At 41.0% G+C, this 15,335-nt stretch overlaps 1 protein-coding gene across 1 annotated transcript in view; it reads right to left on the bottom strand.

Moving 5' to 3' along the window:
• Positions 1 to 3,256, bottom strand: part of LOC134869148 (voltage-dependent R-type calcium channel subunit alpha-1E) — a 118,818-nt gene extending 115,562 nt beyond the window's left edge. The window contains exons 1-2 of the mRNA XM_063890596.1: positions 3,210 to 3,256; positions 342 to 871 (exon numbers count right to left, since the gene is read on the bottom strand). Of these exons, the coding sequence (XP_063746666.1) occupies positions 342 to 838 (497 nt within the window). The 5' untranslated portion in view covers positions 839 to 871; positions 3,210 to 3,256. The remainder of the gene's footprint in view (positions 1 to 341; positions 872 to 3,209) is intronic.
• Positions 3,257 to 15,335: the final 12,079 nt, after the last annotated feature.

Below are 15,335 nucleotides of genomic sequence, written 5' to 3'. Positions count from 1 at the left end.
CAGAGTTTCTCTCCCACACACTCCCCCCTTCCCTGTCTGAAACGCCTCCATTGGACTCCATTGTTTCCTTTAGAAGGCAGTGACATCACCATTTAACACTTCTATGTGATAGGCTAAGGGGCCAGAAATCACAATCACAACGTCTGCGCACCACACCGCCTTCAACTGTATTTCTTTTGGAGTTGGATCTTCATGATTAATTGCATGTGTTTTGCATAAAAGCTTCAGCTAAATGAAATATACCGTATCCGTAGTGAGGACAGAGCTCAGGATAATTCAGCAGGTATTAGAAACAGAGAGCGGGGGGGTTCGGTGTGGAGGTAAATCAGCTTCATACTCACTCCCACTCCTTGCGTCGGGCCTGAGGCGTGCTGTGGATCTTGTGTGCCTGGTGGGCTTTCACGATGTCCCTCTGCTCGATCAGACCCCCCCGGCGTCTCTTCATCACATTGGGACTGACCGCCAGATCTCCGTCCACCCCCAGCATCCCTCCGCCCACGTCGTAAGTGGAGCCCACGTCCAGAGTGAGGCCCAGGCGGTTGGGGGGGTCGTGGCCCGGCATCTGTGGGAGGTAGAGGGTGTCGAAGCTGGTGGAGAGGCTCTGGGGCTCCAGCAGGGAGGGGGACTCTCCGGGCCGACGTTTCTGCCATCTGTCAGGATCCGTCGGGGAGGGGCGCAGGGCGTGGGGCCTCGGGGTGCTGCTGCCACACATCGGCCCCACGTCCAGACCCCTCGAAGGACACTCTGATTGCCCCAATGGGGGTCTCTGTCGCCCCGGAGCATGGCGGTCCCCTGTCAGAGACGCAGAGGTGACCGAACACGAGCCCAGTTCCAGCATGGTGGAAAGCCTGCACGGGGTCTCAGCATAGTGCTACAGGGGGGAGAGGGGGGAGAAAAGAAAGTGTGAGATATTAATGCACATGCTTTCATTGGACGAGAGAAAGACTGAAAACTGATAAACTAGACTTTCTCAAAAGCGAATGTAAAATGTCCAACAGTTTTCTTATCGTTTATAACTTTTCATATTTTTCTCTGCATAAAACTTAATTACCAATTAGGTTTACCACCTATACTCTAAATGAGATCATAAAAAAGCTAAATATGAGCTGTGCAGGACGTTTTAAAGACAAAGAACGATATTGATATTACGTTGTAATAATAATAGAGTTCATCTTTCCAGAAATATAAATATGTATATGTATATATGTAGGGGTTTGCTTGGTGTATAATTGGGGAGAACAATGTTAACAGTAAGAGGAATAAAGATAATAAAATAAGAGCAAATATACAGAAAACATATTAAAAACAATGTTATAAATAAAAACTATCAATACATAAATAAAAATGATAGATTATAAAGAAATAAATAATTGTAAGATAAAGAAAATTGTAAATGAAAAACATCATAGATACTAAAGACTTCACATCGAGCTTCACAATCTCCTCCAAAAAACAAAACCCATTGCACAGCTTTCAGTTAAACCTTGAAGATGCAGATCAGATGAAAACGAAGTTTAACAAGTGCATTTTCTCTTAACCGTGTTCACTTCAAACATTTGTAAAATACTATCTTTGTAATTCACTCAGTGCAGAGAGGATGAAGCAGCCCCAGTCCCACACCTGTTTGCTTTGGTGTTATATTATATCTACATCAGTCAAATGTCTGAATTCATCCAGATTTTAAGTAAATATGTCTCAGTTAACAGTTCCCCTTCACTGTCTTCAGTCAGTTTAACATATTGCACCCTTCTGAGCGTCAGAGGTAATAACGCGAGCTGCAGCGCAACCTCTCAAAACAAATAACCACGCAATACTTCCAGCGCTGTGCCTAATGGTGCAATTAGAGGAAAGAGAGGGAGAGTAATTCAACCAATATTCTCCCTTTACGCAGAAGAAACACCGAGTCTTGTTACTGGCATGTGCAAAGCAATGCATGCACACAATACTTTATCATATTGCCTGACATGCAGCAACCAAAGCCTCCGTGTTGCTGCTGCTGTCCCTGCTCTTGCTTTAGGGAGCCCTCACCACGTTGGTGATAGATTACTCGTTTAACGGCCCCTCGGAGGGAAATGCTTCCTAAATAACTTAGGGGGGTTGAAGACATTGAGCCTGAGTAAAACAGGATGTTGCACAGAGAAGGAGAGAGGAAACGATGAGAGCTATGTGGCTGTTTTCTTGAGCGTCTGCTTGAAATCTATCAGACCGCTTAAGCACCCTTAATTAGACTGCTGTCAATAAAAGGGACGCACTGCTATAAACCAGGCACTAAGGATTAGAGCAGCTCTAGAGTTTCACACAATGCACAAATCAACATTTTTGCAAAAACTGAAATACCAACTAGCTTGTGTGTGCACTGAAGAAGACAAACCCAGGAATCTAGAAGCGAGAAGGAGGAAAACAGGGGTTGTAATGAGACCAGTTGCAATTTGATTTATTGCATATTGAAGAGTATATATTTGAGAGGAAAAACACTGTAAGAAAAGCCAAAATATCTAGAAATAATGCATCAAACAGGCAAGGGATACTGGCTATGGTAATTAACGCTAATATAACTGCTAATGCTAGTGCTAACTGTTTAGATGAAGTATGTTTTCACCAAGTGACACATTGACATCTGTCGTTCTTCAGCTTTAAACTCATTGTTTCTGTCTTCACTGTCCAGAATTTTACAGTTTTTAACCACCCTTATTTACTTTTAAATAAACCCACTGTAAGCTAGCGTTAGCATCTTAGCACCGCCGAGCTAACAGACAAAGTGAGCGGTGAACATTGTGGAGCATTTAGCAGCGAAAGAGTCAGATATATGTTACTCAGGAACTAGTGCAGACAAAGCAAGGCAGCTCAAAAGGGACATCCACGTTAGAATTGAGAGACAATGAAAAAAATAACGCCATTTAATGCTACTGCGCTCCGATACCGTAAGCAAGGGCTACTGCTAGCTGCTAGCATCCTAACCACAACAACACTGTAGATGTTTAAACGAGGCTATCACTATATTGGTGAATAATGTATATGTATGATTGTTCATTATTTAATAACAAGTTAGTCTTATATAACATGCATAACAATAAGACAGATAAGAGACAGTCAGCAACACTTTCAATACAGAGAAATGCTGCAAAGGGGGTCTGCCTTTCTATTCAAATATGCTTTCAAACTTTAGCTAATATTGCAATGAAGAAAAATGCACATCCTTCAGAACCTACCCTTTTCTTGAAGCACCTTTTATATGTTTTCAAGCCAAGAAATCTGATGTTTCTTTAGTCTCTGATTGACCATGTCCATTACCACTGACACTGTTAATTCCGCTCTCTCTGGGCGGTTAATGGGTTATAATGACAACCCAGAGAGCATAGGGACTTAAGGTCGTGGCTGTAATTGAAGCTGCTTAATGATTATATGATGACCAACAACAAGTGCTGCAGACTCATGGCCTTACTCTCCACTGCTTTACTGAGTGCTGCAAAATGACTCCTATAAAGTGACCCGGTGATTTATACTGTCTGAACTCGGATCATTTACTTAAAAAAAAAAACTCCACTACAAGTAAAAGTCCTGCAAGGGGAAAATTATAAATGTGAGGAGACAAGCAAAGCTAATGATGCAGGTCCTGGTCCAGGTCCTGGTCCAGGCTCTGGTCGTCTCACGCCTCGACCTACTGCACCTCCCTCCTGGCTGGCCTACCTGCAGACGCCATCCGACCTCTACAGCTAATTCAGAATGCTGCAGCCCGACTGGTCTTCAACCTCCCCAAGTTCTCCCACGCCACACCTCCCCTCCGCTCCCTTCACTGGTTGCAGGGATCAGCTTCCAGGCCTTGGTTAAATCATGCACTTCCATCACGAGCACTTCGCTCAGAGTCAGCCAATCACCTTGCTTCTCGATCTCTGCGAGTGGGACCCAGGTACCCCTCAAAAACACACCAGTTTGCTATCCTGGCTCCTGATTGGTGGAATGAGCTCCCCATTAACATCAGGACAGCAGAAACTCTGCAGATATTCTGCTGAAAACGCATCAAACACATTTCTGATTGAGTTTGGACTTGAATTTTGAGAGATTTAAACTACAAAATAAGGTAATAAATAACCTTTACTTATTCAACAGTAAATCAGTTAAATTTGTATGTGAATAATTCATTAGTTTAAGTCATTTTCAAGCAACACAAGGCAAATGAGAACCTTTCTGTGCGTTTTATTCCTATAACAATATGCAACATGTGCCTTTCCTGTGGCCTCCTCTGTGATTGCCCTGGTAAAAACCATATACCTACTGGTGCTCTACTCTCACCACCACCTGTATCAAATATAAACCATTACACCATGTGGCCCAATCACCCAGTGCCCAAATACACCTTCAAAATAAAAGCATAAAACTACTTGAACCAACTTAAATAATAACAATAAATAATAAAATATTACTATAAACAAAAACAGCAAGAAAATAAATGTTAAACAATTAAATAATCTAAATATAGATCAAACAGTATCCTTGGTATTATTAATGCAATGCAAGAATTGCAGTCATTCCTGGTCAGTAAGTACAGAGCTAAGCAGCTTTTAACAGACTTTATTAGTGGGTGTGAAAGTGCTGATGGAGCTGCAGCACATTATGATTTGTTGCCTTTACAAGAAAGAAGCTGATTGCCCCCAAAGCAGTGCAGCAAAATGTTATGGTGCAATCCCATATAGATGGTATTCTTGATAAGCAAATAAAGTCACGTATAAAGAAGGGTCATAAAAATGCAACAGCTTTTTGTCCAGAGTTATAAGACCTGTTTGTTGACAGTTTCATTTTAGATCATTATTTTTTTATTAATTTATAATTTTCCACTTTGTATTTATGGTAATAACTACTTTTAGTTTTTTTACTATTTAGAATTCATTTTAATAAATAATAATTTGACACAATTATTTTTCTTCCTTAAACTTCAATGTTGGGCGCAGTATTAGATAATTGAAATGTGTCTCTTTGTCAATCCTTTAACGGACATTTCAGTGTTGGAAGTTGAACCGTAGTTTGTTAAATAGAAGTTATGATGATTGTATATTACGTGTTGGTCCATTGTGTGTTTCCTGGCAGGAGGAGCTCTGTTTGATGAATGGCAGAGAGCTTCCATTGATCGCTGCTTACTGAATCCATTTAGTAAATTAAAAAAAGTTTTCAAACTGGCTGAACGGGAATGCCAACACAATGGAGGACTGTTTGATTACACTATGAATAAAACTACCAGCACCACGAAGAGGAAAATACACTAAGAGAGGTGTGGATCAACGGTAATAAAAAGGGCTTTTTAGAAAAATATGACATTAATTATAAAGTGCCACAAGGATGCTCTTTAGGTCGCTCCAGATTTTATCAGCAAACTTTGAGGGATCAACTGCAGTGCCCACGTAAAGGTCATTCAGACCATGTGTATACATAGCATAGTGTAGCCTGAAGTAAATTCAATACTGCTGCTCTTAAGTGATGTGTTTACAGTCACCTACCATCTGCCCGAGGGATCCCACAGGGAGATGAGAATAAAAACACTGGTACATACTTTGTAGTGTCTCTACTTTAAAGAGTCCTCTCCTGCTGATGTTCAGGTGTATATCAGTTTGTAGTGTCTCTACTTTAAAGAGTCCTCTCCTGCTGATGTTCAGGTGTATATCAGTATTTAGTGTCTCTACTTTAAAGAGTCCTCTCCTGCTGATGTTCAGGTGTATATCAGTATGTAGCAGTCTCTACTTTAAAGAGTCCTCTCCTGCTGATGTTCAGGTGTATATCAGTATGTAGTGTCTCTACTTTAAAGAGTCCTCTCCTGCTGATGTTCAGGTGTACATCAGTATGTAGCGTCTCTACTTTAAAGAGTCCTCTCCTGCTGATGTTCAGGTGTATATCAGTATGTAGAGTCTCTACTTTAAAGAGTCCTCTCCTGCTGATGTTCAGGTGTATATCAGTATGTAATGTCTCTACTTTAAAGAGTCCTCTCCTGCTGATGTTCAGATGTATATCAGTATGTAGAGTCTCTACTTTAAAGAGTCCTCTCCTGCTGATGTTCAGGTGTATGTCAGTATGTCAGTATGTAGCGTCTCTACTTTAAAGAGTCCTCTCCTGCTGATGTTCAGGTGTATATCAGTATGTAGTGTCTCTACTTTAAAGAGTCCTCTCCTGCTGATGTTCAGGTGTATATCAGTATGTAGTGTCTCTACTTTAAAGAGTCCTCTCCTGCTGATGTTCAGGTGTATATCAGTATGTAGTGTCTCTACTTTAAAGAGTCCTCTCCTGCTGATGTTCAGGTGTATATCAGTATGTAGTGTCTCTACTTTAAAGAGTCCTCTCCTGCTGATGTTCAGGTGTATATCAGTATGTAGAGTCTCTACTTTAAAGAGTCCTCTCCTGCTGATGTTCAGGTGTATATCAGTATGTAGTGTCTCTACTTTAAAGAGTCCTCTCCTGCTGATGTTCAGGTGTACATCAGTATGTAGCGTCTCTACTTTAAAGAGTCCTCTCCTGCTGATGTTCAGGTGTATATCAGTATGTAGAGTCTCTACTTTAAAGAGTCCTCTCCTGCTGATGTTCAGGTGTATATCAGTATGTAATGTCTCTACTTTAAAGAGTCCTCTCCTGCTGATGTTCAGATGTATATCAGTATGTAGAGTCTCTACTTTAAAGAGTCCTCTCCTGCTGATGTTCAGGTGTATGTCAGTATGTCAGTATGTAGCGTCTCTACTTTAAAGAGTCCTCTCCTGCTGATGTTCAGGTGTATATCAGTATGTAGTGTCTCTACTTTAAAGAGTCCTCTCCTGCTGATGTTCAGGTGTATATCAGTATGTAGTGTCTCTACTTTAAAGAGTCCTCTCCTGCTGATGTTCAGGTGTATATCAGTATGTAGTGTCTCTACTTTAAAGAGTCCTCTCCTGCTGATGTTCAGGTGTATATCAGTATGTAGTGAACAGCATTGAGGAGAAAAGAGAGGAAGTCATTCATAATTAGACAAAGATAATGTCTGTTATTCCACTTCCTTTGTATGACTATTTTCAGAACCATTACTGCAGGCAGACCAAACACACACCGTCACCACTGAGCTCTGAATAACACTCACAAAGCACTGCAAGTCAAACATCAACACTCAGCAGCTTCATCTGCACTTCACTGGTTTCTCAGCACAATTATCAAAACTAGGTTGTCAGAAAAGCTGACTGTGCTTTTTACGTTCCACCTTATCCTCCTAATTCATATTTAAGAGGTTGTTTGTTGATTAGAGCTTTCAGACCATTACCCGAAGATCTTCACAAACAATGCCAGCAGGATAATCTTGACATATAACACAACAGATTTCTGAAGTAAAAAGCTAACGTTGGGCTATAAAGGAACTACAGCACGGTCACATGACTTCACGTTACCACCGCTAAGCTAAAGGAGGCTAATGTTGGGCTATAAAGGAACTACAGCACGGTCACATGACTTCACGTCTCCACCGCTAAGCTAAAGGAGGCTAATGTTGGGCTATAAAGGAACTACAGCACGGTCACATGACTTCACGTCTCCAACGCTTAGCTAAAGGAGGCTAATGTTGGGCTATAAAGGAACTACAGCACGGTCACATGACTTCACGTCTCCAACGCTTAGCTAAAGGAGGCTAATGTTGGGCTATAAAGGAACTACAGCACGGTCACATGACTTCACGTCTCCAACGCTTAGCTAAAGGAGGCTAATGTTGGGCTATAAAGGAACTACAGCACGGTCACATGACTTCACGTCTCCACCGCTAAGCTAAAGGAGGCTAATGTTGGGCTATAGAGGAACTACAGCACGGTCACATGACTTCAAGTCTCCACCGCTAAGCTAAAGGTGGCTAATCTTGGGCTATAAAGGAACTACAGCACGGTCACATGACTTCACGTCTCCACCGCTAAGCTAAAGGAGGCTAATGTTGGGCTATAAAGGAACTACAGCACGGTCACATGACTTCACGTCACCACCGCTAAGCTAAAGGTGGCTAATGTTGGGCTATAAAGGAACTACAGCACGGTCACATGACTTCACGTCACCACCGCTAAGCTAAAGGTGGCTAATCTTGGGCTATAAAGGAACTACAGCACGGTCACATGACTTCACGTCTCCACCGCTAAGCTAAAGGAGGCTAATGTTGGGCTATAAAGGAACTACAGCACGGTCACATGACTTCACGTCACCACCGCTAAGCTAAAGGTGGCTAATGTTGGCCGTCACAACGTTTAATCGTGGTTTTTAAACACTCTTTGTTGGACGGCCAGGTGTCTGCGAGGTATTTAATGAGGACTGACGGAGAGGAACCTTCTCACACCTGCTCCCCTCCCCCCCCCCCACACACACACACCACCTGATTACCCATCATACCTCTCAACATCCGCCCATCAACTTGAGTCAGGGGCCAGATATGTGTCAGGAAGTGTTATGTCACCTGGAACCGTGCGTTTAAATGAGGAAATCTGCCGTTAAATCTGAGCCTAGCTGAAAATAACTGAAGGGAGGAGGAGGAGGAGGAGGAGGAGGAGGAGATTCAACCAGAGTGAATAACCCTGAAAACTTGAGGACAGCTTAAAGGGGAACATGGTTGGGAAGTTTACTTAACCCTGTATGCTGTTACAGTGAGTAGTTACCCAAAAGGTTAATCAGTTACCTAAACTGAGCATCAGAATATATTTAAGTTCATCCATCTGAATATATTTGCATATTTCAATATATTGCTTCCCCTTTTAAAATTACAGCCTTCCACTTTAAAATATAATACCCTGCCGTTGTCATAAATTCATTGTACTCAATTCTTTGGAATATTTATATTTGGTTTGAATCATCGTCTTTAATTTGAACTGTCTGTTATTATCTTCTTTTGATGACTGTTATACGTTGCATTGTTTATGTTTGCACCACCAAATACAAAAGCAAATAGTGATTCTGATCTGATGTAATCCCATTACTTTACATTACTTTTGGATTATCTCAATATCAAATGCAATGACAATAAATCCAAGAGTAAAGAAATATCAACAGATGTTTTTACTGAGGAGCATGAAGTAAAACAGAAAAATGTGACCTTAGGAAATAAGAAACCAACATATTTCGATATTGATTTTTTGCAGGAGTCTTGCTGGTTTGAGTTCCTACCCTCAAGGTTGGTTGCACTTATTGTTGCTTTGAATAAAAGTCACTGCTAAAATTTAAATGTGATACAAATGCTGTAAATCTGTTCAATTCAACCATCTTCAAATCTCAAAAAATGAGGCCTGATGATCAAGAAGCTGTCCCTTTTTCAAGCTACCAATAATATTTCCAATTCATTTTAGTATTTTTATTGCACCCTCTGACATTTAACAAGTAGTTTTATTTATTTATTTCAGTCTCAATTTGAGGAGCTGCCACCAAGCCAAATTTCCCCCGGGAAAATAAGCATTATGATTGTGATAAATGTGCTTTTCCTTCTAACAGAAAATACAGCTCTGTTTCCCTCGTACAAACAGAAGGACAAAGACCAAGTGCGAGTAAAGACTGCTGACTTGGCATAACTACTGTACAGCGTGTACACGATGTGTATGCTCTCAATGAGACCTGTAATATCATCCTGCCTGTAATTCAGGGCCGTGACTCTCTCATAATACAGCTGCTGCACACTACTGCTCAGTTTTATATAGAGAGCATGAGGCACTGCCAGCAAATACACATTATTTACAACTTTTATCACAGGCTGTGGTGCATTTCAATGTGAACAAGTAAGCAGTAAACATGCAAATGTGTAGACTGTGATATATAAAGTGTATTTTAAACTGAAGTCATGTGACCGTGCTGTAGTTCCTTTATAGCCCAACATTAGCCTCCTTTAGCTTAGCAGTGGTGACGTGAAGTCATGTGACCGTGCTGTAGTTCCTTTATAGCCCAACATTAGCCTCCTTTAGCTTAGCGGTGGTGAGGTGAAGTCATGTGACCGTGCTGTAGTTCCTTTATAGCCCAACATTAGCCTCCTTTAGCTTAGCAGTGGTGACGTGAAGTCATGTGACCGTGCTGTAGTTCCTTTATAGCCCAACATTAGCCGCCTTTAGCTTAGCGGTGGTGACGTGAAGTCATGTGACCGTGCTGTAGTTCCTTTATAGCCCAACATTAGCCTCCTTTAGCTTAGCGGTGGTGAGGTGAAGTCATGTGACCGTGCTGTAGTTCCTTTATAGCCCAACATTAGCCGCCTTTAGCTTAGCGGTGGTGACGTGAAGTCATGTGACCGTGCTGTAGTTCCTTTATAGCCCAACATTAGCCTCCTTTAGCTTAGCGGTGGTGAAGTGAAGTCATGTGACCGTGCTGTAGTTCCTTTATAGCGTAGCGTTAGATTTTTTACTTCAGAAATCTTAGAGCGGTGTTAAGATGTGGAGATTATCCTGCTGAAGTATCATAAACTAACTTCTGGGATGGCCTACAAAAATACATCATCACTGCATAGCTCTTTTAGGTATGTCAACTGCATAATATATGAGCACTACTATAAGGATTAAGGCAGCAGATTTCTTTAACTGCTGACAGGTATACATGACGGATGCTTTCAAAGGGATCCCACTGCTGTGATTGACCTTAAAGAAAGACCATTACCCGACATAAAGTGACACTTCCTATCAGTAATGATCAACAGCACTAATAGGACCGCCACACTGTTACGGTCGAATCACTGGGAGAAAAAGGAGCCCCATGGGGAGGGCAGGAAAACACTAAACACTCACACATTTTTCTAACTCTCTGCAAATATCACCTTTTCCATGAAGTTCACATTACTTTCTGACGGTGAAAAGAGAGGCCAGCTAAGGTCCTTTTACTTCAACCTTGAGCCTGTACTGATGTCCATCTCTGCAGCTGTGGTTCATATGAATCATGCTTTATTATTTCACATTTGAAGGATCTTAGTTGCATAAAATAAAATATTGATATAATTAACAAACACTGATGTGATCCTACCACAGAAGAGAGGGATTATGAAAGCATTACACCTTCAAAACTGCCGGCTTTTATAGGAGTGATCAAATTACATACTGAGCAACAGGCTTTTTCACAGGGAAACAAGACAACAAGGCCACTGACATTTAAAGCAAGTTCATCCACGAGGCTGAAACCACATTTTACTCATCCCTCAGATCTTTCAGGTCCAAGAGTAAAACGTTTCCTGCTGATGATCAGGTGTATATCAGTAGTGTCTCTACTTTAAAGAGTCCTCTCCTGCTGATGTTCAGGTGTATATCAGTATGTAGAGTCTCTACTTTAAAGAGTCCTCTCCTGCTGATGTTCAGGTGTATATCAGTATGTAGAGTCTCTACTTTAAAGAGTCCTCTCCTGCTGATGTTCAGGTGTATATCCGTATGTAGAGTCTCTACTTTAAAGAGTCCTCTCCTGCTGATGTTCAGGTGTATATCAGTATGTAGTGTCTCTACTTTAAAGAGTCCTCTCCTGCTGATGTTCAGGTGTATATCCGTATGTAGAGTCTCTACTTTAAAGAGTCCTCTCCTGCTGATGTTCAGGTGTATATCAGTATGTAGTGTCTCTACTTTAAAGAGTCCTCTCCTGCTGATGTTCAGGTGTATATCAGTTTGTAGTGTCTCTACTTTAAAGAGTCCTCTCCTGCTGATGTTCAGGTGTATATCAGTATGTAGAGTCTCTACTTTAAAGAGTCCTCTCCTGCTGATGTTCAGGTGTATATCAGTATGTAGAGTCTCTACTTTAAAGAGTCCTCTCCTGCTGATGTGCAGGTGTATATCAGTATGTAGTGTCTCTACTTTAAAGAGTCCTCTCCTGCTGATGTTCAGGTGTATGTCAGTATGTAGTGTCTCTATTTTAAAGAGTCCTCTCCTGCTGATGTGCAGGTGTATATCAGTATGTAGTGTCTCTACTTTAAAGAGTCCTCTCCTGCTGATGTTCAGGTGTATGTCAGTATGTAGTGTCTCTATTTTAAAGAGTCCTCTCCTGCTGATGTGCAGGTGTATATCAGTATGTAGTGTCTCTACTTTAAAGAGTCCTCTCCTGCTGATGTTCAGGTGTATATCAGTATGTAGTGTCTCTACTTTAAAGAGTCCTCTCCTGCTGATGTTCAGGTGTATATCAGTATGTAGTGTCTCTACTTTAAAGAGTCCTCTCCTGCTGATGTTCAGGTGTATATCAGTATGTAGTGTCTCTACTTTAAAGAGTCCTCTCCTGCTGATGTTCAGGTGTATATCAGTATGTAGAGTCTCTACTTTAAAGAGTCCTCTCCTGCAGAGGTTCAGGTGTGTATCAGTATGTAGTGTCTCTACTTTAAAGAGTCCTCTCCTGCTGATGTTCAGGTGTATATCAGTATGTAGTGTCTCTACTTTAAAGAGTCCTCTCCGGCTGATGTTCAGGTGTATATCAGTATGTAGAGTCTCTACTTTAAAGAGTCCTCTCCTGCTGATGTTCAGGTGTATCAGAAGGGCTTGAATCATGTTTTGGGAACATTAAATTGAACATAAAGACTCACAGCATGTGGCCACTCAACACAAACGTAGTGAGCATCTCGAGGCTGTTGTCTTGTCTGCAGATGATTAATCACTATTACTCAGTATTGTGAATATGCACTGAAACATATTCAGATCATGTGAGGAACTGTTTTGAGTGGATGCACTAATTTATGCACCATGAAAACCAATTTGCAGCCCCTTCAAGGAGAGTGCTGTTATTAAGGACAGACCATCAGAGCACTTGACAAGGAAAGATTAACACAACAGGAACATGCATCCAGGCTACGCTCAGGGTGCGACACATGCTTATTAACAAGACACTACTGAGAAAAAGCAATAGTCAATTTGCCCTCGTTTAAAAAGGAGATCATTGATCAATCCCAGCATTACGAGGAGTGTCGTTACATGCAGTTATTAGACTTCACTTCAGGAGAAACAGAGACGTGTCTGCAGTGTTTTCAGCCGCCTGTCATCCACAACACACACACACACACACACACACACACACACACACACACACACTGATTATTCAAACTGCCTCTTCCTCTCACTGTCAAACTCCCATGACTTGACAAAAAAACATGCTGTTATTCCACGTCTGATGGATTAGTTTATCTAAAAACATAACCACATGCCTCTTTCAGATATATAAATCATAATAGAAAAACTACACACACACACACACACACACACACACACACACACACACACACACACACACACACACACACACACACACACACACACACACACACACACACACACACACACACACACACACACACACACACACACACACACACACACACACACTGCAGCAAATGTAGTCTCGATTTTTGCCATCTTTAATGAATTAGTCCCTTCTTGGAGAATTGATCGCTGCCTTTCTCAACCTCTCAGATCGAACAGAGGTACATTTGTTCTCCACATTTACCATTATATCGAACCTATTTAGTAATTTGTAGAAAATATACTTAAAGTCTGCCTCCATACTGACACCTGCTCTGAGCAATACACCGAATAAAAGGATTTGGATTGTAGTCTAATGTCCCATTGCACTGGTAAAAGTGATGCCACTGTCTTTGCACATTGGTAATTTGGTTTAATTCAAGATTCAAAGTCTTCGTTGTCATATGCACAGCTTGCCGGGTAGCTTCAGTGTAGTTTTGGCAATGAACATCTGAATTCCTAGACTCCTCAGACAAAGCAACATACATATAAACATACAAGACATAAAACAGTAGAGACAAAGCAAGAGGAAACGGAATAGAAAACTCAATTATGCATACAATTAGGCAAGGTGAGTGGAATTTAAAACCTGACTCTGCCCTCCTCCTTGTCTTACAGGCAGAAACTAACATGCAAAAACAAGTTTGCCCCAAAAAACTGTTCAATTATATACAAAATAGGTTGTTGTTTTTTTTTTAACCAAAACTGAAGACTTTAGTGTTTCAAGTCACATAAAAGCTTCACAAGACTCTGCACACTGTTCCTCCTGCACACACACATCACCGTGTTAGCGACAGAAGCCATGATAGCTCAACGCACCTGTTGGAAAATGTACATCAGGCACGGTTTCTTACCTAAAAAGAGAGAACTCCTTTCCATGTCGGTCACCTTTCCACAGAAGAAGGAAATGTGGTGGCAGATAGGAGCACGTCTCCGGCGTAACACCCCCCTGCAAGTACCGAGAGAAAGGGAGGGGAGGGGGAGAGGTTATTATCCAGAGGGGAGTCAGGGGAAATGGAGCCAGTTACAACATCTCTAATTGAAAAAGACTCCCAAAAACACAATTGAACCCTCTTTTATATGCATTTTTGGAAATCGTAACGAAATGCAATGTACCGGGTGTGTAGCTCCACGTGAGTTCCACAGGTGACCTACCTGTTGCTTCCCGCACATAAACAATCCTGCACAACCCGGAAACCTGCATGTGGGGACCGGCTGCACTGCAGTTTATGAATCCTCTGTTTAACAGGGAGCAAACATCCGTCACTGAACTATTCCTCCCGTCTTTCCTTTCTACTGTGCAGCCCATTTGTTGCCATAGGGATGGGTAATAAAAATCAGTCGCGTGAACAAATTGAAGCAATAATGTTTTCATGAAAAATGAACTGGATTCGGGGTTAGTGGGTTATGGTAATATCTTCTTTTTGAGTGAGTGGAGCGTACAAGGTAAAGGGGATAAAATCAGCTTGGATGTGTGTGTGTGTGTTTGTGTGTGTGATGCACACTGAGGCCGCTAGGTGACAGTGACGCATAGAAAACGTGTTTATAGAGACGGTTTTTTTATCCGTACTTTATTGAACAACTATTCCAATACAGCATTTTAAAAAGCCACTTAAACATGAGAGTTCATTACAATAATTCAAAAGTGAGGGCATTAAGGACAGAAGACAGAGATCAAATAAAGAATAAGGAATTCATTTTTGTTGCATAATTTAATGATGTTTTTGTATTATTTCATGTCATTGAGAAAAGCAATAAATACTGGTGAAATGTTGAGTATTGATATAGAAAGCTATCCGTATATTTATTTACAGGCCTGGACTCTAGTTTATTTTTTCCGTTGGATATTAGGGGGAAAAACTAATGATTTTCAAAAGAGATTCTACTAAATAGTGGTAAATTCTAAGTTTTGCTTTTCAGTAATGCATTTGTTTTTATTGTATTATTATTTATATTAATGACAGTAATTATTTCTTGTAGTTACTAAAAACTTTGCAGATTCAGATTCTTAAAAACTAATATTAATAGCTAAATCAATGTGTACATTTGATGTAATTACATATCAAAGTGCCGGTTTAATTTAATTACCTTTTAATGCATCACTATTTATGATCCAATACAATTATATCTCTTATTCTGAAG

The sequence above is a fragment of the Eleginops maclovinus genome, chromosome 9 (assembly GCF_036324505.1).
Source record: "Eleginops maclovinus isolate JMC-PN-2008 ecotype Puerto Natales chromosome 9, JC_Emac_rtc_rv5, whole genome shotgun sequence".
NCBI classification, from domain to species: domain Eukaryota; kingdom Metazoa; phylum Chordata; class Actinopteri; order Perciformes; family Eleginopidae; genus Eleginops; species Eleginops maclovinus.
Note: the sequence above shows the minus strand (reverse complement) of the source record. Positions and strands in the feature narration are given on the sequence as shown.